The 24250-nt window shown below is 40.9% G+C and overlaps 2 protein-coding genes across 3 annotated transcripts in view; one reads left to right on the forward strand and one right to left on the reverse strand.

Annotated features, from left to right (window-relative positions):
* The first annotated feature begins 6403 nt into the window (after nt 1-6403).
* Nucleotides 6404-15468, forward strand: TAF9B (TATA-box binding protein associated factor 9b). The gene is made up of 7 exons (XM_025371613.1): nt 6404-6549; nt 7181-7262; nt 8000-8136; nt 8215-8349; nt 9110-9185; nt 11489-11599; nt 13471-15468. Exons 1-7 carry the CDS (start codon nt 6499-6501, stop codon nt 13632-13634), a joined length of 756 nt encoding a protein of 251 aa, XP_025227398.1. The 5' UTR covers nt 6404-6498; the 3' UTR covers nt 13635-15468.
* Nucleotides 15469-18873: 3405 nt separating this feature from the next.
* Nucleotides 18874-24250, reverse strand: part of PGK1 (phosphoglycerate kinase 1) — a 23030-nt gene continuing 17653 nt past the window's right edge. For both annotated transcript variants that reach the window (XM_025371612.1, XM_025371611.1), the window contains exons 7-11: nt 22202-22316; nt 21777-21956; nt 20096-20273; nt 19721-19819; nt 18874-19355 (exon numbers count right to left, since the gene is read on the reverse strand). In XM_025371612.1, the coding sequence (XP_025227397.1) occupies nt 19315-19355; nt 19721-19819; nt 20096-20273; nt 21777-21956; nt 22202-22316 (613 nt within the window). In that variant the 3' untranslated portion in view covers nt 18874-19314. The remainder of the gene's footprint in view (nt 19356-19720; nt 19820-20095; nt 20274-21776; nt 21957-22201; nt 22317-24250) is intronic.

Genomic DNA, 24250 nt, shown 5'->3' on the forward strand with positions numbered 1-24250 from the left:
ATTATTAATACTCAACCACTATAAAGAAGAGTTTGGAGGTTCCTCAAAAAAACAAAAATATAACTACCATGTAATCCAGCAATCCAACTGCTGGGTATACCCAAAAGAAAGAAAATCCATATATCAAAGAGATGTCTGCACTCCCATGTTTATTGCAGCACTCTTCAAAATAGCCATCATTTGGAAGCAATCTAAGTGTCCATCAGCAGCTGAATGGATAAAGAAAATGTGGTACCGAAACAAGGATGCCCTCTCTCACCACTCCTATTCAACATAGTATTGGATTCCTGGCCAGAGCAATCAGGCAAAAGAAACAAAGGGCATCCAAATAGGAAGAGAGGACGTCAAACTGTCCCTGTTTGCAGATGACATGATTCTGTGTCTAGAAAATCCATAGTCTCAGGCCAAAAGCTCCTTTAGCTGATAAACAACTTCAGCAAAGTTTCAGGATACAAAAATCAATGGACAAAAATCACTAGCATTTCTATACACCAACAACAGTGAAGCCAAGAGCCAAATTAGGAATACAATGCCATTCACAATTGCCACAAAAAGAATAAAATACCTAGGAATATAGTTAACCAGTGAGGTGAAAGATCTCTACAATCAGAACTCCAAAACACTGCTCAAAGAAATCTGAGATGATACAAACAAATGGAAAAACATTCCATGCTCATGGATAGGAAGAATCAATATTGTTTAAATGGCCATATTGCCCAAAGTAATTTACAGATTCAATGCTATTCCTATCAAACCACCAATGACATTCTTCACAGAACTAGAAAAAAATTTACCTTTTTTTTTTTTTTTTGAGACAGAGTCTTGCTCTGTCATCCAGTCTAGAGTACGATGGCATGATCTCAGCTCACTGCAACCTCCACCTCCCGGGTTTAAGCGATTCTCTTGCCTCAGTCTCCCAAGTAGCCGGGATTACAGGTGCCCACCACTGCACCCAGCTAATTTTTGTATTTTTAGTAGAGACTAAAAATCTCTACTAAAAGGGGGTTTCGCCATGTTGGCCAGACTGGTTTTGAACTCCTGACCTCAGGTGATCCGCCCACCCCGGCCTCCCAAAGTGCTGGGATTACAGGCATAAGCCACCACGCCTGGCCAAAAAAACTATTTTAAAATTCATCTGGGGAAAAAAAAAAAAAAAAAAAGCCCTAAAAGCCCAGGCAATCCTAAGCAAAGAGAACAAAGCTGGAGGCATCATGTTACCTGACTTCAAACTATACTACAGGACTACAGTAATCAAAATAGCACGGTGCTGATACAAAAACAGACACATAGACCAATGGAACAAAATAGGGAACCCAGAAATAAGCTCATACACCTACAACCATCTGATCTTCAACACAGCTGACAAAAACAAGCAGTGGGGAAAGGACTCCCTATTCAATAAATGGTGCTGGGATATCTGGCTAGCCATAGACAAAAGATTGAAACTGGACCCCTTTCTTATACCATATACAAAAATCAATGCAAGATGGATTAAAGACTTAAATGTAAAACTCAAAACTATAAAAATCCTGGAAGACAACCCAGGCAATGCCATTCTGGACATAGGAATGAGCAAAGATTCATAATAAAGATGCCAAAAGCAATTGCAACAAAAGCAAAAATTGACAGATGGGATCTAATTAAACTTGAGAGCTTCTGCACTGCAAAAGAAACGATCAACAGAGTAAACAGACAACCTACAGAATGGGAGAAAGTATTTGCAAACTATGCATCTGACAAAGGTCTAGTATCCAGCATCTCTAAGCAACTTAAACAAATGCACAAGAAAAAACAACCCCATCAACAGGTGGGCAAAGGATATAAACTGATACTTTTCTTTTTTTTTTTTTTTTTTTTTTTTTCAGAGACAGAGTCTCGCTCTGTCGCCCAGGCTGGAGTGCAGTGGCCAGATCTCAGCTCACTGTAAGCTCCGCCTCCCGGGTTCACGCCATTCTCCTGCCTCAGCCTCCCGAGCAGCTGGGACTACAGGCGCCCGCCACCTCGCCCGGCTAGTTTTTTGTATTTTTTTTTTAGTAGAGACGGGGTTTCACCGGGTTAGCCAGGATGGTCTCGATCTCCTGACCTCGTGATCCGCCCGTCTCGACCTCCCAAAGTGCTGGAATTACAGGCTTGAGCCACCGTCCCCGGCCTTAAACTGATACTTTTCAAAAGAAGACATACATGTGGCCAACATGTATATGAGAAAAGCTCAATATCACTGATCATTAGAGAAATGCAAATCAAAGCCACAATGAGATACCATTTCACACCAGTCAGAATGGCTGTTATTAAAAAGTCAGGCCAGGCACAGTAGCTTATTTCTGTAATCCTAGCACTTTGGAAGGCTGAAGTGGGCAGATCGCTTGAGTCCAGGAGTTAGAGACAAGCCTGGGCAACATGGCAGAACCCCACCTCTACAAAAAGTACCAAAATTACCTGGACATGGTGGCACACACCTATAGTCCCATCTACTAAGGAGGCTGAGGTGGGAGGATCGCTTGAGCCCAGGAGGTCAAAGCTGCAATGAGCTGTGAGCGTGCCTCTGTAGTCCATCCAGGGTGACAGAGTGAGACCCAGGCTCAAATAAAAAGAAGTCAAAAAATAACAGGTGTTGGCAAGGTTGCAGAGAAAAGGGAATGCTTATACACTGTTGGAGGTAGTGTAAATTAGTTCAGCCATTCTGGAAAGCAGTGTGGCAATTCCTCAAAGAGCTAAAAAGAGAACTACCATTGTACCCAACAATCCCATAACAGGGTATATACCCAAAGGAATATAAATCATCTACCATAAAGACAAATACAAGCCAGGTGCAGTGGATACCTGTAATCCTAGCACTTTGGGAGGCCGAGGCAGGTGGATCACTTGAGGTCAGAAGTTCGAGACCAGCCTGGCCAACATGATGAAACCCTGTCTCTGCTAAAAAAAAAAATACGTAAATTAGCTGGAAATCACTTGAACCTGGGAGGCAGAGGTTACAATGAACCGAGATCACATCACTACACTCTAGCCTGGGCAACACAGCAGGACTTCATCTAAATATATATACACACACACACACACACATATATATATATGCATGTGAATGTTCATTGTGGCATTATGCACAATAGTAAAGACACGGAATCAACCTAAATGCCCATCAGTGACAGATTGGATAAATAAAATGTGGTACATATACACCATGGAATATTATGCAGCCATAAAAATGAACAAGATTAGGTCTTCTGGGAACATGGATGGAGCTGAAGGCCATTATCCTTGGCAAACTAACGCAAGAACGGAAAACCAAATACCACGTTCTCACTCATAAGTGGGAGGTAAATGATGAGAACTCATGGACACAAAGAGGGGAACAACAGACACTGGGGCCTACCTAAGATTGAAGGGTAAGAGGAGGAAGAGGATTAGGAAAAATAACTATTTGGTACTAGGGTGACAAAATAATCTGTATGACAAACCCCTGTGACACAAGTTTACCTATATAACAAACCTGCACATATACCCCTGAACATAAAATAAAAAAATTTTTTAATGTAGCACTTATACACAATGGAGTACTATTCAGCCATAAAAAAGAATGAGATCCTGTTATTTGCAACCACAAGGATGGAACCAAAAGTCATTATGGTAAGTGAAATAAGCCAAGGACAGAAATACAAACATCACATGTTTTCACTTATTTGTGGGATCCAAAACTCAAAACAATTGAACTCATGGACACAGAGAGTAGAAAGATGGTTACCACAGGCTGGAAAGGATAGTGGGATAGCAGGTATGTTTATGTGTACAACAAAATAGAAACAATGAATAAAACCTGGCATTTGCTAGCACAACAGGGTGACTATAGTCAATAATAACTTAATTGTAAATTTTAAAATAACAAAGAGTGCAATTGGATTGCTTATAACACAAACAATAAATGCTTGAAGAGACAGATACCCTATTTTCCATGATGTGATTATTTCACATTGCATGCAAGCATCAAAACATTTCATGTACCCCATAAATACATATACTTACTATATACACAGAAAAATTAAAAATATATATAGATAGCTGTTTGTCTTATTGTATTTACATTCCTTTTAAAAGTCTTATATTTCTGTATATAAAGAATACACAATACAGAGTACAAAATTTAAATGTGCAAGAGTTAGATTGCACAGAGGACAGAAATATAATGAAAAATATTGTTAGATTTTCTCACACATATTATTTAACTTATCCTACTATTAATTACTACTAATGGCCACGGTTTAGTCTTAGTGTTTTGTTTAAATAGCACTTATGTAACAGAAAATAATACATAAAAACATAATTTCAAGTGAACACTTATGTTAAGTAATGATACATATGCACAATTATTTATAATATGTTATGGGTTTTCTTCATCTACAACATCTAGGTCCTGGGTTGGCTCTCTGCAAGTTGGTCACCCTAAGACTGTAGTACCATTCTAGTGGGAGGAAAAATATACAAACAAGATACTATTTGTAAATTGCACAGAATAGAAACTGATAAACAATGGTGCCTTCTGTGAAAGTGACATCAGTGGCCGGAACAGGTGAGAGAGGCTTTCTTTTACTAGGGTATTTTAAAGTAGTCTTAAATGTTGTACCCTGCAAATATACCACGTATTTTTATTTTATTTTATTTCTTTTTTTGAGACGGAGTCTCTCTGTCGCCCAGGCTGGAGTGCAGTGGCACCATCTCGGCTCACTGCAACCTCCACCTCCTGGGTTCCAGCTATTCTCCTGCCTCAGCCTCCTGAGTAGCTGGGACTATAGGCTTGTGCCGCCACGCCCGGCTAAATGTTGTATTTTTAGCAGAGACAGGATTTCACCACGTTGGCCAGGCCGATCTTAAACTCTTGACGTTAAGTGATCCGCCCGCCTCGGCCTCCCAAAGCGCTGGCATTACAGGCGTGAGCCACCGTGCCTGGCCTCCACCTATTTTTAAATGTACCTTGCAAATATTCAAAAGCAAGCGACTGTTGTTAGTTCTGCAGAGGGGTTGGCCACAGTAAGAGTGGGGAAAGGCACTAGCTCAGCGTGAGGGCACGTGCTCTCACTGGAAACAATGTATTGAGAACACTTGGTTCTTGGGGGTTCCTGCCCAAACTTCAAGATGGCGGCCAGGCGGACGGCTGATTCTGATGAGTCTGATGAGGTGAGCTGCTCCGCAAAACTGAAGGGCCCACTAAGACTGGGAAATTAGTATGTACTTGTGTATGTGTTTGTGAGGAGAGCCGCTGGAGGGTTTTAAGGAAAACAGTGATTGGATTTATGACCGAAAGGTCCGTCTAGCTGTGTAAGGAATGTCGGGGGACACTTTGGGGAGCATGTATCTGTAATCTTGGTGAGTAAGGATGTTGGCTTGGACTCGTTAGCATAGTAGCACTGGATGGAGATGTGGAGACATGGATAGAACTTTGGGAGGTCACCTGGACAACACTTGTTGCTAGATTGAATGTGGATTGTGAGGGAAAGCACCAAGATGGCTGCCTGCTCCGTTTCTGGCCTGGGTGAGTTCCTGTTCCCGAGATGGAGAATCCTAGGGCGTTGGTTTATGTGTAGGTTAAGAGTAAGTTATCTGCGACATTTTAAGCCAGAGATAGTTAACTGATGCACATTTTTTTAAAGTCACTGGGGCTAGATGGTCGGTTCTCACGAGAGTCCTTCGGGCAGTTCTGTGGGGAGGGGCTGGGAAGGGTGTAACTGGGAGGCAAGGAAGGGTCCTGTGTTGGCCTCAGCTGGGAGACAGGAAGCTGCTCGGGGCCAAGAGTGGCTAGAGGGTCTCTAACGGGCAGAGTGAAGGCTTTAGTTTTTCATCAGTGTGAAATGGGCAGCCACGGTAGGGCTTTGAGTGTGACAAGGGCTAACGAAAATCCTGCGTGGACAGCAAGCTATTGGGTAGGATTGCCAGATTTAGCTAATAAAAATCCGGGACACCCGGTTAAATATGAACATCAGAACAATTATTTCGTAGCATAAGTATGGCCTGTGCAAATCTGGGATATACTTATACTAAAAATGTATTCGTTGGTGATGTGACATTCAAATGTAACGAGTCCAACTGTGTTGGACCAAGCAGCCCTAACATTGACTGGGTCTGGAATTTCGGGAAGCCGAAAGGGGCCAAGGTGGTAGCCATGGAGGTGTGAGGAGGGACCCCCGCAAAGGTGAGGCTGGCCCATTTGGTGCCCTTTGCCGGAGAACAACTCTGGGGAGTCGAGCTTCTCGGCTCCTCTACTTCTTTTAGCCCCCAGCAGGCTCCACGGGGAAGGATTACCTGCTTCTTCCAATCCTGAGCTCCGGCGCCCGAGCGCGTCTCTTCCCCTGGCCAGCGTCTTGCTGAAACTCCCGCCCCCCTGCGGCTGGCACGTAACCCCGCCTTCCGCTTCCCTCCTCCCTCTCCCCGCAGGGGTGGAGCCTGAGCGAGGAGCCCGCGAGCTCCTCTCTCTCTCCTCTGTCCTCCGATGACGAGTGGCTGGATAATATGGAGTCGGGCAAGATGGCGCCTCCCAAGAACGCTCCGAGAGATGCCTTGGTAAGTGGGAAGGATGAGCGGCGGAGCGCGAAGCCAGGTGCAGCCAGGGACCTGCGAGGCAGGGCCACGCTGAGGGCCTGAGGGAGCGGCTCGCACGCTCGTTTCAGTCTGGTCAGGGTCGTCAGGAGGAGAGGGTGATGGGGATGCCCCCGGGCCCCTATCTCGCCGCTCGGGCCAAGCTCTGCCAGAGGGTCGTGGTCCAGCGGAGCTTGCGGAACGGCTGCCCAGCTTTGTGTCCTGGGCTTCGGGCCCCTGCCGCCCCCTCGTCTCTACCTATCTGCCAGCCCTGACTCTGCGTCCAGGGTTCTGATGCTAGCTTATCCCGCCGCCACAGCCAAAAATGACAACCAGCTGGAGCTATCCCTACCTCTGCTGGGGAAGCCAACTTGTCTTCTCTTTGCCCCCCCCACCCCGCCCCCAACCCCGCCAAAAAATAAAAATAAAAGTTTTCTGCAAAAGCATACTATGCGATTTGGTGTGATCACTGACTCACTTGGGAGGGCAAGGGTGAGTAGGACTTTGGAGCCCAAAGAAGGGGAACCTTGTATCATAAATATAAATACTACCCTTCTATCCAGCCTTGATTTCCAGTACCAAATTCTGCATCTGGCGTTTTTATTTGAATCCACAGGTGATGGCACAGATCCTGAAGGATATGGGAATCACAGAGTATGAACCAAGGGTTATAAATCAAATGTTGGAATTTGCTTTCCGTAAGTTAATGAAACACCAAAAACTTGCCTAACTTGTGAACTAGAAAAGATATTTTTATTGTAAGAACATTTTCTTTTCTTTTCTTTTTTGAGACAGGGACTCACTGTTGCCCAGGCTGGAGGGCAGTGGCGGGATCTCGGCTCACTGCAGCCTCCGCCTCCTGGGTTCAAGCGATTCTCATGCCTCAACCTCCTGAGCTGGGACTACAGGCACTTGCCACCATGCCCGGCTAAGTTTTGTATTTTCAGTAGAAAGGGAGTTTCGCCATATTGCCCAGGCAGGCCTCGAACTACTGACTCAAGTGATCCGCCCATCTTGGCCTCCCAAAGTGCTGGGATTACAGGCGTAAGCCACCGCGCCCAGCCTTGTAAGAACCAAATTATGTTAACAGTATCGTAGAATTCAGCCTAAAGAACTAAAAAGGAGTTCATGCTAGGGGACAGTAGTATTCATACTGTGATATCTGTTTAAAACTGATCATATAGACAGGACAATTACCTATTAAAATCAGCATTTAGGCTGGGCACAGTAGCTTACACCTGTAATCTCAGCACTTCGGGAGGCTGAGGCGGGAGGCCAGGAGTTTGAGTTATGCCTGGGCAACATAATGAGACCCTGTCTCTACAAAAAACCACAAAATTTATAAACTGTCTACAAATTAGTGGAAACTTTTTAAGTAGCCATAAATATTAAGCTGTCTTCATATGTTTAAGAAAAGATTGTTTTTTTCTTAAAGGTTATGTGACTACAATTCTGGATGATGCAAAAATTTATTCGAGCCATGCTAAGAAACCTAACGTTGATGCAGATGATGTGAGACTGGCAATCCAGTGTCGTGCTGACCAATCTTTTACCTCTCCTCCCCCAAGAGATGTGAGCAAACTTGGATTTGAAGTTATTTTTACCTAAAATTTTTTAAACTGTAGTTCTAATAAGGATTTTTTTTTTAAGTTTTTACTGGATATCGCAAGGCAGAAAAATCAAACCCCTTTGCCACTGATTAAGCCATATGCAGGACCTAGACTGCCACCTGATAGATACTGCTTAACAGCTCCAAACTATAGGCTGAAGTCCTTAATTAAAAAGGTAAGAAATTTTAGTCAACTTTTCTTTTTTAAAAAAGTGGAATATGATAGGGGACTTTGTGAAAAGCAAATTCCTGTAGCTAGTATAGTAGATTAAAGGTTAAGATAACTTACTAGAATTTTTTTAATTTTAAAAATTTTTTGAGCTAGATGGACCTTTAGTGCTCATCTAATTCAACAGTCATTTTTCACATCAGGAAGCGGGGCCTGAACTCATTTGTGAAGTTGGTAGCAAAGCTAGGACTGATTCCAAGCCTCATAACTCCCAATCTTTCCACTATATCTTAGTTTTTTAGTGAGGCCTAATAACAGAGGGAATGATACCATCAGGAATTGGGCCAGCTTTCTGAAATATGACCTAAAGCTCTCCCACCACTGAAAAAGTTCTCCCTGTAATAGGCTGCCTTTGTTTTCTGAAGTTCCACTATAAGAGTTTTATTCTTTTTTGGGTTAAGAAATTGACTAGTTAAGATTACAAATCACAAAGTAGTTAGCTGTTATCCCCATTCAAATAAGACTCTATCTTAAACTTTAATACTGCATAAGATTATATATGTATTCATATCTATTTTTATATAAAGACATGTATATATGTTTATGCAAACCCCAGATTAAATGTTGGATTTAGAACACTGAGAGAACAAAAACAGGACTTTCTTGCCATGGATTATCCATGATCATTTACATCAGCAATCCTGATTTCATTCCTGGTAAAGTTAGGTGTCACATCTTAACATTAATTTGCTTTTTAAATCCCCTAGGGACCTAACCAAGGGAGACTAGTTCCACGATTAAGTGTTGGTGCTGTTAGTAGCAAACCTACTACTCCTACTATAGGTAAGTGAGAGGAGACAATGGCATTTCTGGCTGGTAAAGCAGTGCCTGAGCACTTGGTTTTGAACTATAATGCAAGTCAAAAAGTGAATCAGAAATTCTTGTGTATGTGTTACTATTAATAATTTTACTCATCCTCTAATAAAACTATAAACATACATGTTACTGGCTTTCAAAATGAGAAAGCCACAAGGAACGTCTGATCTCAAATGAGTATAAAATTGGACATTGCCCCCACTGTTGGTGGTATAAACTCTGATACCAAAAACAGGAGTTTACTCTTAGCTGTGTACTTTGTGCCTTCTATAAGGTGCCACACACACACTTATGGCAGTAGATTGCTTATTAGAAATTTAAATTTCCAAATAAATTGATAAGAGAATACAGTAGAAGATTAAGATGTACAAAAATCTTAAGGATCTCAAAGAAAAAAAACTGTTTTTAATACTAACCACCACGCCAGGCCTAAAGATGCAAGTTTTAAACTTTAAAAAAAATTAAAATGAGTTGGCCAGGTGCGGTGGCTCATGCCTGTAAACCTAGCACTTTGGGAGGCCGAGGCAGGCCTATCACTTGAGGTCAGGAGTTCAAGACCAGCCTGGCCAACATGGTGAAACCCCGTCTCTACTAAAAATACAAAAATTAGCCGGGCATGGTGAGGGGTGCCTGTAATCCCAGCTACTCGGGAGGCTGAGGAATGAGAATCACTTGAACCCAAGAGGCAGAGGTTACAGTGAGCGGAGGTCATGCCACTGCACTCCAGCTTGGGCGACAGAGTAAGACTCTGTCTCAAAAAAAAAAAAATGATTTATATAGACCTTAAGACCTGAATATTTACTCTGTTCAATTTGGGGAGGCTCCATCTACAGTCTAATGTGTTCAGTTTTAAAGCCTGAACTCCATACCTGCTTAAACGTATTAACAATCCTTAGGCCAAGAAAACATTCACCTACTGTGAATTTTCTTTTTTCTTTATAAAATAAAATACTTACATTGCTTCATTACACTTCACCAAATTCTTTGGACTGATCCTTAATACATGGGAAAACTTACTTAGGGATGGAGATATTTTAGAGGAAGGTCTCACCTTCTGTGTTTGGGAGAGAAAGCAGTAAAACCCAGATTTCTCGGTACCTTTGAGCTTTCTTCCCTTAGACTTTCTGCACCTTTTTCTCTAGAAATGATAATTGTAGTGTCCTCAGCAACTCTATCTCTGGATAGGCTGCTGGTTCCAGGGGGAAGGGATGTATTGGATAGCCTGCATCCCCAAATGAAAAATTGGAAATGGATACATTTCCATAAATGTATTTTTTGAGAGAGCAATGATGTCAGTATATATATTAAGTCTTCGAGTCTTGCAAAATACATTAATTAAGCAAACATTTGTTGAGTAGCTATTAGGAGCAAGGTAAAAGAGCCGTGTGCTCACAAGGATGAAAAATGTTAACCAAGCTTGTAATCTAGTCAGTGAGATAAGATATTATTATTATGACTCCTATGACATTAAGGGAACTTCAGAGGCAGAATATAAGACATTTAACTGAGAAAATTAAGGAAAGTTTTATAAAACGGGGTAGTATTTGAGTTGTACCTTGGAATAATGGGTAGAATTTAGATGATTGGGGGTTTAGACTAGGTTATCTCCAAGATATTTTTCTGCTTAAGAAGTATCCGAACACAGAAAGGGAATAAATTTTCTGGGCCCACCTGGAGACCTCAAGGGGTATATTTGATCTCTGCTTTAGTTTCATGGGCATAGATGACATCTTCTGATTCTCAGCAAGCAACCAAGATGAAAAGTGCCAACTAAGGTAATAAATAGAAAACCTGGGTCTTTATTCTGGTAGGTTAAACTCTCATCTTTATGTCTTCATCCAGCTAAACCTCAGTGCTTACTATGTAACAGATGCTGTTTGAAGAGTTTTACAGGGATTAGTTTTACTTAATTTTCACAAGAATTATATGAAATAGGTGATATTATCCCCCATTTTACAGAGGAGAAAACTGAGGCACAAAAATTTAAATAACTTGCCCAGGGACACTCAGCTAGTAGGTGAGAGCCTGAATTCAAACTCAAGCAGGTAGGCTACAGAGCCAGCATTCTTTACCACTATTCTAAACTGAATTTTGTAACATCTAAGCAAGCTTGTAAATTTTTTAAGGTTCTTTTGCTCTTATTTTTAATGACTTTTTCCTTACCTTTTATTAGTTTCCTTTGCTTTGAAGATAGTTTGCGGTAAGCTGAGTGTAGAATATAAATCTGTATAAATCACCTAACAAACATGGTCTGTTTATTGTAACTACAGCAACCCCACAAACAGTGTCTGTCCCAAATAAAGTTGCAACTCCAATGTCAGTGACAAGCCAAAGATTTACGGTGCAGATTCCACCTTCTCAGTCCACACCTGTGAAACCAGGTAATGTGATCGGGGGTAGGGAACAGAATTTGTGAATAATTTGAAATTGTAGAACCATTTGTGTTCCTATAGCAAGAGGTAAATTGTTTTAATATCCCAACAGGAAGGTGGCAGTAATGCTGCAAATCAGGGTTCTTCAGAGGGACTTATGAGCCCTCTAAAATTCTGTGAAATTTTACAGAGTCTCCCCCCTTATCTTGAGGGATTATGTTCCAAGACCCCCCGTTAAATTTACAACCTTTAAAGTTCAATTTATAAACTTTCTGAATTATGAGGTTTAATTTATAAATTAGGCACAGCAAGAAATTAACAATAATAAAAAAAGAACAATTACAACAACATACTGTAATCAAATATATGTGAATGTGATCTCTCTCGAAGTATCTTACTGTACTGTACTCATCTATTTTTGGATCACAGTTGAACACAAGTAGCTGAAACTGCAGATAACAGGGGACTACTATATATGTAATGTTTTGGGGAGGAGGAAAAGAGTAGTCAGTGTGTTCATCAGATTTTCAAAGAACACCATGAACTAAACAGGATCCACAAATCTAAGGCATCTTCAAGGAAAAGCAGTTAAGGTAAAAGCTCAAGAAAGCGACAAAACTTAATGATGAATATGTGTATGCAATCCAGAACATAAATGTAAATTCAAATGAAACTGTACCTTTAGTTCATAGGATACACACACACACAGACAGAGACACACACGGCTGGAATAAGTAGAATTCTGTCATAGCACAGTTTACTAATAAGTATGTTTAGATTTTACATCTTCTGAAACTTAACTGCACACAATAAATAACTTACGTAAAATACTGACCTATTAGGGAAGTGATTCCTGGCCTTGAACATAGGCCTTTATGTAGTATGTTGCATGATGAGTCCAGTGCAGTTTCCCATGACTAAATTGAAATTCTAGGTTGTTAAAATACGACAGAACTTCTTCAACCTTGTACTAGGTATGTTTGATTTAATCTTTATCTATACATAGATCAGAATATCACATTATATGCCATAAATATACACAATTATTGGCAGGGTGTGATGGCTCACACCTGTAATCCCAGCACTTTGGGAGACTGAGGCAGGAGGATCACTTCAGGCCAGGAGTTTGAGACCAGCCTGGCCAACATGGTGAAACCCTGTCTCTACTGAAAATACAAAAATTGGCCGGGCGCGGTGGCTCAAGCCTGTAATCCCAGCACTTTGGGAGGCCGAGACGGGCGGATCACGAGGTCAGGAGATCGAGACCATCCTGGCTAACACGGTGAAACCCCGTCTCTACTAAAAATACAAAAACTTAGCCGGGCGTGGCGGCGGGCGCCTGTAGTCCCAGCTACTCGGGAGGCTGAGGCAGGAGAATGGCGTGAACCCGGGAGGCGGAGCTTGCAGTGAGCTGAGATCACGCCACTGCACTCCAGCCTGGGTGACAGAGCGAGACTCCGTCTCAAAAAAAAAAAAAAAAAAAAAAAAAAAAAATTAGCCAGGTATGATGGCACATGCCTAAAATCCCAGCTACTTGGGAACCCGGGGCATGAGAATCACTTGAACTCAGGAGGCAGAGGTTGCAGTGAGCCAAGATCACGCCAGCTTGGACGACAGAGCGAGATACTGTCTCAAAAAAAAATTAATAATTTAACAATAAATAAATATACAATTATTATTTGCCAATTAAAAATAAAGATTTTTTAAAATTCAACTCATTGCAGTATAAATACCTGTGTTTCTTCTATGGTATAGTTGCACTTCATGCTGTTGAAATTGGTATTAGAATTACATTCAGCTTTGTTGTATACTTTTTACCATGTTTTGGATTCTGGGTAATTCATAGCTTGGTTTGGGGGGGCTTTCTTCTCTGTTTACAGTTCCTGCAACAACTGCAGTTCAAAATGTTCTGATTAATCCTTCAATGATTGGGCCCAAAAATATTCTTATTACCACCAACATGGTTTCGTCACAGAACACGGCCAATGAAGCAAACCCGCTGAAGAGAAAGCATGAAGAGGATGATGACAATGATATTATGTAAGGAATATAGTCTAGTCTAGATGCATTTCAAAAGGAAAGTTGGTTTTGAACTCAGTATACTGAACTAGAATATTCTAGATCTTCTCGTTTTATCTTAAGACTGAAACGTAGCTGCAGTATTTTTCATCAAACTTTTAGATCTCTTTAGTAAACATACAAATGTGTTTATCATTAGGCTTCAATTACAAACAGTTAAGTACTTGTTTCTTAATAGTTTCATTAATGTTGAGTCCTAGTATGGCAGTTCTGCTTTTGAGACACTTTTCTGCCTTCTATCACTGATAGCAGCACTTAAGTTTCAGGTTCTACAGCCTGGTCAGCAGATTTATCTTTAACAGCATAATTTCTGATCTACATTTAAATACTACTTTATTTTATAAGGTAATATAGTTACTGTCACTAGCTTATTTTTTTACCAAATCTCTCAATTTAGGAAACATTTTTTGGAAAGGGTGGATTTAGAGGAGAGATTCTAAATCCATTTTGAATGTATCTGTTTCTTTGCCTTCCTTAACTCCCAAACTCAACTCCTTTTCTGGATCCCATTCATTTTCTGCACTTCCCCCATAGGCTTGTTTCTCTCCATTGCTGTTAAATGTAAAAGGCCATACCTGGAATTTTAAAAATACCATTCCTGGTAATACAGCTCAGTGTCATTTTCCTATTTTTAAAACATGCTCTACATGCCTAATGTTTTGTGATTCACTTTAACCTGATGGTTTGCATTTGCTGGTTTTCACTCTTCTTATCAGAGCAGTTGGGTTTTACACCTTAGTTTTTATGCCTGTTAAGCTTTACTGTGCTTGACAGGTAGTTTTGGGTTACATTCAGTTTTAGTCTTGTATTCCAAGTTGATAACTACATGTTTCACATTTCTAAATTTAACAAGAGATGCTGTAGCTTAAAACATGTTTTGATAAGTAATTACACTGGACCTAGGCAAAACCACTGAAGAACAAGTGTTCCTTTTTACCACATACATATTATGTTTTGATCACTGCTGCTTGAGCCCCCCATTGGTATAATTCAGATCGGTTTTTTAGCTTGTTGACATGAGGATGTCACATATAAGACGGGATCAAACCTGAAAGTAAGACGCTGATGGTTCTCCATCCTCTATAAGGCCCACAAGGAAATTAGTGTGATGTGACTTGGATTTATGTGCACTCTGCATAGGTTTCCCAATAATACTGTAATGTTGCTGAACACTTTACCCTGTTTTCCATTTACACAGTCATATTGGGAAAGATGGCAAAGCTTTTGCAAATATAAACACACCTGTTTTGTTTTTCTTAAGTTCAATGTACTTTTGTAGAATTTTGTAAAATAAATGTGTTCGTATCATAATTTAGAATTTATAGCCAAGGATCCTCAAAACAGAAGTTTCATCTTAGGATAATGCTTGATATATCTAGGAAAAAGTCCAATAACAGAGAAGAAATGTCTCATCAGTTTTAGTGTTTTCGATATTAGGGAAAGGTAATATAAAAACAGGTAAAATGTATAAAAACAGACCTGATCAACATCATAGGAGATAAATATTCATTGTATAGCATAGGATATTATTACTTGAATGTTCTCAGGGAGGCAGCAAGTCAGGAGGCCTAGGTTCTAGTCCTAGTTCCATCATTTACCAACTGTGTGACCTTACTTCACCTCTTAGCCTTGTTCTCCTCACTAGTAGTAGGAAAGTAACACCTACCCTGCCTACCTCACAGGGCTGTTGTGAGGGTTCAATTGGTATATGTGAAAATTCTTTCAAAATTGTAAAATACTATATGATTATAAGGAATTATTGTATTTGTTCCAAGGTTATTAATAAAAATTTGAGCTTATCAGTGCTCTTTCATTTTTTACTTAAAGGATTCAAGGGAGATAACAAAGCCCAGTAATTCTGATGGCCAAAAGCCATTAAGACTTGTTTAATAGTTAATTATATATCAGAAAATCACTTGCTTTTATCTGGAATCAGCATGTGACACATCATAGTGAAGCAAATTGAAAATGAGTAAAAGAATATGCGTTTAAATCTGTTGTCCTTCAGCTTCTAGGTGGAATTTTTTAAAAATATGTGCTGATGGTAAATGGGGTGAGGACACTGTTACCTCTAGTTCTTCCTTTTATGGGTAGCAAACAAGTGTCTATAATCTAAGTATGAATATAGGAATATAGCCAGCATGGGGCAGGGGGAGAATGAAAGATATGATGCACACTATGGTCTAAGGGATCCAAGGTGACAGGGAATACTCAAGAGGCAGGAAAGAAAACATCAGAACTACAGAAGAGCAGGTATGCCACCATTTACATTTTAATATATTTATATACAGATATACACACATGGTATGCTCTTTATGCAGCCTCACTCAGTCGCCCAGGCTGGAGTGCAGTGGCCCATCTCGGCTCACTGCAATCTCTGCCTCCCGGGTTCACGTCATTCTCCTGCCTCAGTCTCCCGAGTAGCTGCCACTACGGGCGCCCACCATCACGCCCGGCTAATTTTTTGTATTTTTAGAGACGGAGTTTCACCATGTTAGCCAGGATGGTCTCGATCTCCTGACCTCGTGACCCACCCACCTCGGCCTCCCAAAGTGTTGGGATTACAGGCGTAAGCTACCGCGCCCAGCCTCTTTATGTATATTAAGTAGCCTTAGATTAAAGGAAACTGGTCTTCCAGAGGTTGCTTCTGGGGAGGGAAACTGGTAGGTAGGGGAATGAGCAAGGTGTCTTCATTGTATACTCCTTTTTGATCATGTGTAAACCCCTGTGCTTGAGGGAAATTTTGGAAATGAAGAAGAAAACAGGAAAACGCTGAGCTAAAGAACCAATTTGTTCACTTACGACATGGGGATTATTTTTTTTTTCCTGCATATAAACACATACATATATATAGTCTAGGGTTAAAGGTGAATTTACAACTTAAAAGCATATACCTTTGCAATATTTTACCAATAATTCATAATTCCAAATTAGAAAGCACATCCTTATACTGTTTTGTGGGGTTTTTGTTATGAGGCAGTCTCGCTCTGTCACCCAGGCAGGAGTGCAGTAGTGTGATCTCGGCTTACTGCAACCTCCACCTCCCGGGTTCAAGTGATTCTCCTGCCTCAGCCTTCCCAATAGCTGGGACTACAGGTACTCGCCACCACGCCCGGCTAATTTTTGTATTTTTGGTAGAAACGGGTTTTCACCATGTTAGCCAGACTGGTCCCAAACTCCTGACCTCAGGTGATCTGCCCGCCTCGGCCTCCCAAAGTCCTGGGATTACAGGCATAAGCCACCATGCCCCGCCCCTTATGCTGTTCTAGCTTATATGCACATAAGTTATCTACTATCTTCTTTGGCTAGGTTAAAAATTCCTTCGGAACATAAATGCTATCTTATATTCCCTCTATCATGTCTTTAAGCACATAGCAGGAACTCAAATATATTTGCCTGACAAGTTGTTTACGACTGGAGTTTCCCCCATTCGTTCTTTAGGTTAACAACCCAAATAAATGGGGGGTGATCCTGGAAACAGTCCAGTAGAAAGTACTTAAAAGGTACAGTCGGAGATTGTTGGACAGATAATGTTGGCAACTGTAGAGTCTAGCTGCTGGGTTTATGGGAGTTTATGCTTCTTTCAGTTCCATTTGAAATAATTTTTTAAATGTTGGAGGAAAGGTAATCAGTAGGAAAAAAAGTCAAAAAAATTGGACTAGAATTCCTGAGTACCCTTAGAGGTATGCAGAAACATGGTGCAATTTAAAATTAACTACAAATATGGGTACAGTATTAACTAAAATACAAATGAAGTAAGAAAAAACTTGAGCTTTCAAATTTGTTTTGTTCAGAGCAACCATCAAAATTTTCTTTTGCTATTCTATCCAGGGTTAAACAAAATAGTCTAGAAGCATCATGTCAGGGAGGGAGGCACATTGGAAAAGCAACAGCCACTGGAACCAGACAAACCTGGACTTGAATCCCTGCCGTTACTCAGTAGCTCTGTGGTCCTGTCCAAAAGTTTAACTATTTCTTTGTCCCTAAAGGTGAAATATATATCTTGCCAGCACAGAATTTCTGGTCAGACATGGCTTTTTCAAATCACGTTTACCTTTGCTCTCTCCCAAGACTCCATTAAAAGGACAGGAAAGAGATAGGAAGGTAAAATTATAAAGATGATGAAAGAATCCGAATGGCCATTAGATTCTCAACAGTGACAATGAAACAGTGGCTTCGAGTCTCAAAAAGTGATACTCAAGCTAAAATTCTATATATAGCCAAACTAGGAATCAAGCATACGGGTCGAATAAAGATATTTTCAGATTTACAAAGTCTTAGAGATCTTGCCTCCCAGGCACCCTTTCTCAGGAAGCTAGTAGAGTCTTGTGTTCTACAAAAAGTAGACCAAGAAAGAGGGAAAAGGGGGAATCCAGAAAACAGGAGTCTAACACAGGAGGTAAAAGGAATCCCCAAGAAGGTTACAGGAAATCCCAGAGCAATAGCTAGCTGTACAGCTTACTTAGAGGGCATCAAGTACAAATTGGAAAAGGAGCACCAAGGACTCCTGCAGGGATAACTCTAACAAGGATTATTCAATATGTTTTAATATATTGAGACACACTTCTGGAAGATTTGGGAATGAATCACTGATGGGTATACACAGAAAAAGAAAATTTTTTTAAACAGTGTTAACGCCAAAGACAATAAAAGTTACATAAGTAAATTCAATCATGCATACTACATAGCTCAGCTGTGAGTATTAGGTATGAAGACTTTTGATCTAATCTATAATTGTGACAAAACTATACTGAGAATGAAGAAATAGAAATATATGTGAAACAGCCTTCCTCCATGGTATGAAAGATAGATTTCTTTAAAAAATTTTAAAAAATAAGTGAACAATATAAGCATATTACTTAGAAACATGGAGGTATATACCTGAAAAACTCAAGAGTTGAAAGTGGTCACCTCTGGGGAGTGGGAATCTTGAATGGGAGGAATGGGCTGGGGCTTTTTTGTTACAAGCCTTGACTTTTTAAATTATGATCATGTGTAACTGATAGACATAAAAGTTGGAATAAAAGCACTAGCACAATGTCTGCCATAAAGTAGGACCTTGATAAAGAAAAGACATTTATCTAATTGTCTCATCTCTCCACTGCTGCTGCCCCACTTCTCGCATTCAGCAATGTAGATATCTGATCCGTTCCTCAAGTTTCTATTCTCACCCTTCCTAACAAAGTATGACAGGAAAAAATAAATCACGGTTTCAGTGGACACTTTTATTGTTTATTTAATGGATTATCAATTTTGTCTCCCTACCTACAAATGGAATTTCATCTTGTTTCCATGCTGAGTAGTGAAACAGTGACAAAGCTAATCATAATAGCCTACATCAAAAGAGAACTAAGCTAACACAGCTCACTTGGTTTTAACAGGCAAAATATAAATATATGCACTCTAGAATGCACAATGTTTAGTCACTAAGAAATTCAAATGGGATCTTGAAGAATGTAGGCAAATCCAGGGTGCAATAAAGATGAGCTGAGATGCTGTGCAACTGTTTAAGGGTTCCTGGCACTGCATCTCTTGGCCACTAGCTGAACCTTGACATGGAAGGTTTTAGCTAATGCTAAGTGGAGTTGCAGAAAATGCTAAGTTGACTTAGGGGCTGTGCACAGGAACTAAAAGGCAGGAAAGTACTAAATATTGCTGAGAGCATCCACCCCAGGAAGGACTTTACCTGTTTTTGAGAGAGCACACATACACAGACAACATTACTATAGTGCCCAGTAAGCCAGATCTCCCCCACTTTATCCTCCCAATAACATGCCAGCTCTTTTTTAGGATATATGGCCAGGAGTTGGCCAACTTTTACATTTTGGATTCCAGGTCTACTAGACCATAACTCTCAGAACAAATTTCTATCTGTCCCTCCCCGCCTCAGCGGATGCCAGAAGCTTTATCTGAAGTTCCTCTGTACTGCCCAGCTAGTAATGACTGCTAATGACAACACTACCTACTAACTTTCTCCACTCCATTCTACCCACCTCTCACTACACAGTCCCGCCCTTCTCCCAAACAAGTCAAAAAACAGAAGAACCTCACCTTCCAGGAGCTCCAAACTGGCACCACCCCCAGTGCTCACATGGCTGACTTTATCCTCCGTGTTCCATTTGGCACAGCAAGTGGCAGTGTCTCCACCACCTGTTGAATGAAAGCCAGGTAAAAAGGGAAGAGAGAGAAAAGAAAAGAAAAAAAACGGATTGGCACCAAAACTGTAAGGCAGTGTGCTCTCCAATCCAAAAGGTAGCTGATAAACCCCAACTCTATCTTACCAAGAGGCTTCTCTGTAAATTATCTACCTGTTTAGTTCTTAAGATTTATCCAGAATAAAGAGACACAGAAGTTCTCCATTCCACCTTCCTCTGATCAGAATTCTGCCAGCTTATACTGGTAGTAGCTTTGTATAGTACCACTTACCTATGATGGTGATGCAGCCCCTAGAAGTGGCTTTCACCACCTCATCCATGAGGGCTTTGGTTCCCTGGGCAAAAGCTTCCCATTCAAATACCCCCACAGGACCATTCCACACAATCTGCTTAGCCCGAGTGACAGCCTCAGCATACTTCTTGCTGCTTTCAGGACCACAGTCCAAACCCTGAGGGGTAGAGGTGAGAGAAGATGAGCTATCAAGAAAAGCTACTTAAACACCACCTCCACCAAGAACAGAACTCAGGGCTGCACATCAAAGTTTCTTCTAGAACCAAATGGTACCCCCTTCAGTCTTTAAAATTATAAACCTGTTCATGCCCTTTGTACTAAAAAATTCTGCTGTATGGAAGATCAAGACTAAAGGAAAACCTCAAAAGTTATTTAATAAAGACATTCTTAGCCACACTATTTATGTTAGTGAAGACTAGATCAATGGTTCTCAACCAGGGTCAGTTCTGCCCCTTCACAATAGATAGGCATGTGGCAATGTCTAGAGATAGTGGTGTTGTTGCAACTTGGGAGGGTGCTACTGGCATCTAGTGGCCAAGGATGCTTTCAACAACCTTACAATTCAACAGTCCCCCACAAAAAAACAGATGTCAATAGTGTTGAGAATGACAGTGAACTAGATCAGTAGTACTCAAACTTTGCTACGCATGAGAATCACCAGGAGGGCTTATTCAAACACAGACTGTTGGGACCCACCCCCAGTTCCTGATTCAGTAGGTCTGGGGTGGGGCCCAAGAACTTGCATTTTTAACAAGTTCCAAAAATGATACTGATACTGCTGGTCTTAGGAACACACTTTGAGGAACACTGAACTAAATAATACATGAATGCCTGACAAAAGAAAAATAAGCAAACTAGCATGGTAAAAACATGATATAATTTTACACAGCAATCAAAATGATATTTAGAGCACCCGAAAATCAACTATATTAGTCTTTAATATACACTTACATTTCTCCCTGATTGTAATCAGTATACTTATTAATTTTTTCATATGAGAAAGTTTTCTTATATAGCTTTCTAGATAGCAACATAATCCAAAACAACCCAAACCTTGAAAGTACATGACACTATCTTCAGCACATAGTAAGTACTTAATACACATTAAACAGATGAAGAAAAAACAGATAAAACTAAAAATGGGCCAGGCACAGTGGCTCACGCCTGTAATCCCAGCACTTTGGGAGGCTGAAGCGGGTGGATCATGAGATCAAGAGATCAAGATCATCCTGACCAACATGGTGGAACCCCGTCTCTACGAAAAATACAAAAATTAGCTGGGCATGGTGGTGCACACCTCCCAGCTACTGGGGAGGGTGAGGCAGGAGAATTGCTTGAACCTGGGAGGCAGAGGTTGCAGTGAGCTGAGATCGTGCCATTGCACTCCAGCCTGGTGACACAGTGAGACTCCGACTCAAAAAAAAAAAAAGGTTTTGCAACACATTACTGAAGGCCAGTAATCCAATAGCACTGCTTTTCTCCCATGGATTCTTCCATAATGAGGGACTCACTGCAACATTCAGAGCCCTCTCTGGCAGAGATCTCCTATAGAGATTGATAGAGATTGTTTTAAAATGCTTGTTGATTGGCTGAATCAATGAATGATTGATACCACAAAGTTTCTATTCACTCACACTACCAACCCACTCAAGTGACTCACCATCCAGCCAGCAGGTATGCCAGAAGCCACAGTGGCTTGGCCAGTCTTGGCATTCTCATCAAACTTGTCAGCAGTGACAAAGTCAACAGGCAAGGTAATCTTCACACCATTCTTCTCAGCTTTGGACATTAGGTCTTTGACAATCTTGGCTCCCTCTTCATCAAACAGAGAAGTGCCAATCTACATAGGGCAGCCAAAATGATGGAGGTCAGCATCTATACTAAGAACAAGACTGCCTCACAAAGCAGACAGGAACCAGACACAATACAGTATAAAGGAACAATGCAAAGACAAAAGACTTGCCAAAATAAATAAAAATGGGAGTTTACAGGGCTCATGTTAAAAGATTGTTTTCTTTTTACATTTATATAACCTGCTATTATCATGGAGAGCTATTTCACATCCACTTGGCATTGGTTTCCTACCTCCATGTTGTTGAGCACCTTAAGGAAGGTAAAAGCCATTCCGCCACCAATAATCATCTCGTTGACTTTGTCCAGCATATTATTGATCAACTGGATCTTGTCTGCAACTTTAGCTCTAGAAGAGAAAGCAAGAATCATCACTTAAAAAACAATGGACTAGAGAAGTGATATTACATAGAACCTGAGTTTCTATTTCAAGGCACAGGAACAAAGAAAGTCTCAAAGTGACAAAAGTACTGCCTAACTTTGCTCTATGTTTCTCCAACCCAAAAACTCAATCCATTTCTAAGAAATCCTTTTAAGGTATGGCTCCAGACATCAGTACCTCTTTTTAAAAATTCCTCACCCCAATTACCATCAGTACATTTTTTTTTTAATTCTACCTAGAAGCTGACGGACAACAGATTTAAATCCATATTCTTTGTTTAAGTAGGGCTCAGAAGACCTACTCTTATCTAAGGAAACTATGGGTTCCAAATCTATTTTGCACACTCCCCAACACACACACACACACACACACACACACAATTCAGAGCATCAAGGTTGCTAATTGTGTCTAAGCACGATTGCTAACTGTGGGATCCTGGAGACACTCAGAATTATCCTAACCTTAGAGCAGGGATCAGACTGTATACTAAATAAATATATACTGAACAAAAATAGATACTCCTGAAGTCATACCCTATGCTCAGTTGCTGGGACATTTTTTTTCTCTGTCTTTTCAACATAAAGTCTCCCTCTGTTGCCGAGGCTAGAGTGCAGTGGTACAATCATAGCTCACTGTAACCTGGAACTCCTAGGCTCAAGCAATCCTCTTGTCTCAGCCTCTCAAGTAGCTGTGACTACAGGCATACAACACTACCCCTGGATAATTTTTCTTTTTAAATTTTTTTGTAGAGACAAGATCTCACTATGTTGCCCAGGCTAGTCTCAAACTCCTGAGCTCAAGTGATCCTCCTGTATTGGCCTTCCAAAGCACTAGGGTTACATGCCTAAGCCACCATGCCCAGCCAGGATATTTTCATTATGGCATTTATTTTTGTTGGATCACCCAATTCAACACATTTACTGGGCACCTACTCTGTGCCAAGCACTATTCTAGGTCTTTGAGAAACATCAGAGGGCAAAGGCAACAGAAAGAACCCTACCCTTTGGGAGTTTATTTTCTAGTAGATGGAAATAAGATAAAACACAAATTTATCTTTCATCTCCCTATGAGACAAAAAAGATCCAAACTAAAGAGAAACAAAGTAATAGCTTGCCTTCCATAAATATTCCCATATAACTAAATCCCACTTACATGGACAAATCACCTTGCGTCTGTTTCTTTCTTCATTCAATAAACAAGATAATGCCTATCCGGTGAGAGACCCTATGCTAGGATTTGTGAAAAGGAGGTATGAAACAACAGTGATGTGGGTGAACGGATGGCAAGAAACTATTTACTATTTATTTCAGTTGTAAAGATTGGTTACCACCAAGGATAAAGATAGATTGTTTTAAATACACACACATACACACATACACACACACACACACACGGAAGAAAGCAGTTAGAAAGGAGTTCAATTTCTTCTAAAGAATAGCTTACAGCTCGAATGCCTGTTTCGTCAACAAATCAACAAAATGAAAATAATAAATAGGGGATTATTACAAGAGATACCTAACAGCCAAAGGCAATGCATGGACTTCACCTGAATCCTTATTCAAACAAACCAACTGTAAAAAGACACTTCTGAGATGATCAAGAACATCTGGGCCGGGCGCGGTGGCTCAAGCCTGTAATCCCAGCACTTTGGGAGGCCGAGACGGGCGGATCACAAGGTCAGGAGATCAAGACCATCCTGGCGAACACGGTGAAACCCCGTCTCTACTAAAAATTACAAAAAAACTAGCCGGGCGAGGTGGCGGGTGCCTGTAGTCCCAGCTACTCGGGAGGCTGAGGCAGGAGAATGGCGTGAACCCGGGAGGCGGAGCTTGCAGTGAGCCGAGATCTGGCCACTGCACTCCAGCCTGGGTGACAGAGCAAGACTCCGTCTCAAAAAAAAA

Source organism: Theropithecus gelada, chromosome X (assembly GCF_003255815.1).
Source record: "Theropithecus gelada isolate Dixy chromosome X, Tgel_1.0, whole genome shotgun sequence".
Taxonomy (NCBI): Eukaryota; Metazoa; Chordata; class Mammalia; order Primates; family Cercopithecidae; genus Theropithecus; species Theropithecus gelada.

Excerpts from the sequence above, each read along its gene's own strand:
- TAF9B (XM_025371613.1), top strand. The coding sequence starts at position 6,499 with ATGGAGTCGGGCAAGATGGCGCCTCCCAAGAACGCTCCGAGAGATGCC. Across the intron at positions 7,263-7,999 it reads AATGTTGGAATTTGCTTTCC|GTTATGTGACTACAATTCTG; the intron begins GTAAGTTAATGA and ends TTTTTCTTAAAG. Across the intron at positions 9,186-11,488 it reads ACCTACTACTCCTACTATAG|CAACCCCACAAACAGTGTCT; the intron begins GTAAGTGAGAGG and ends TTGTAACTACAG.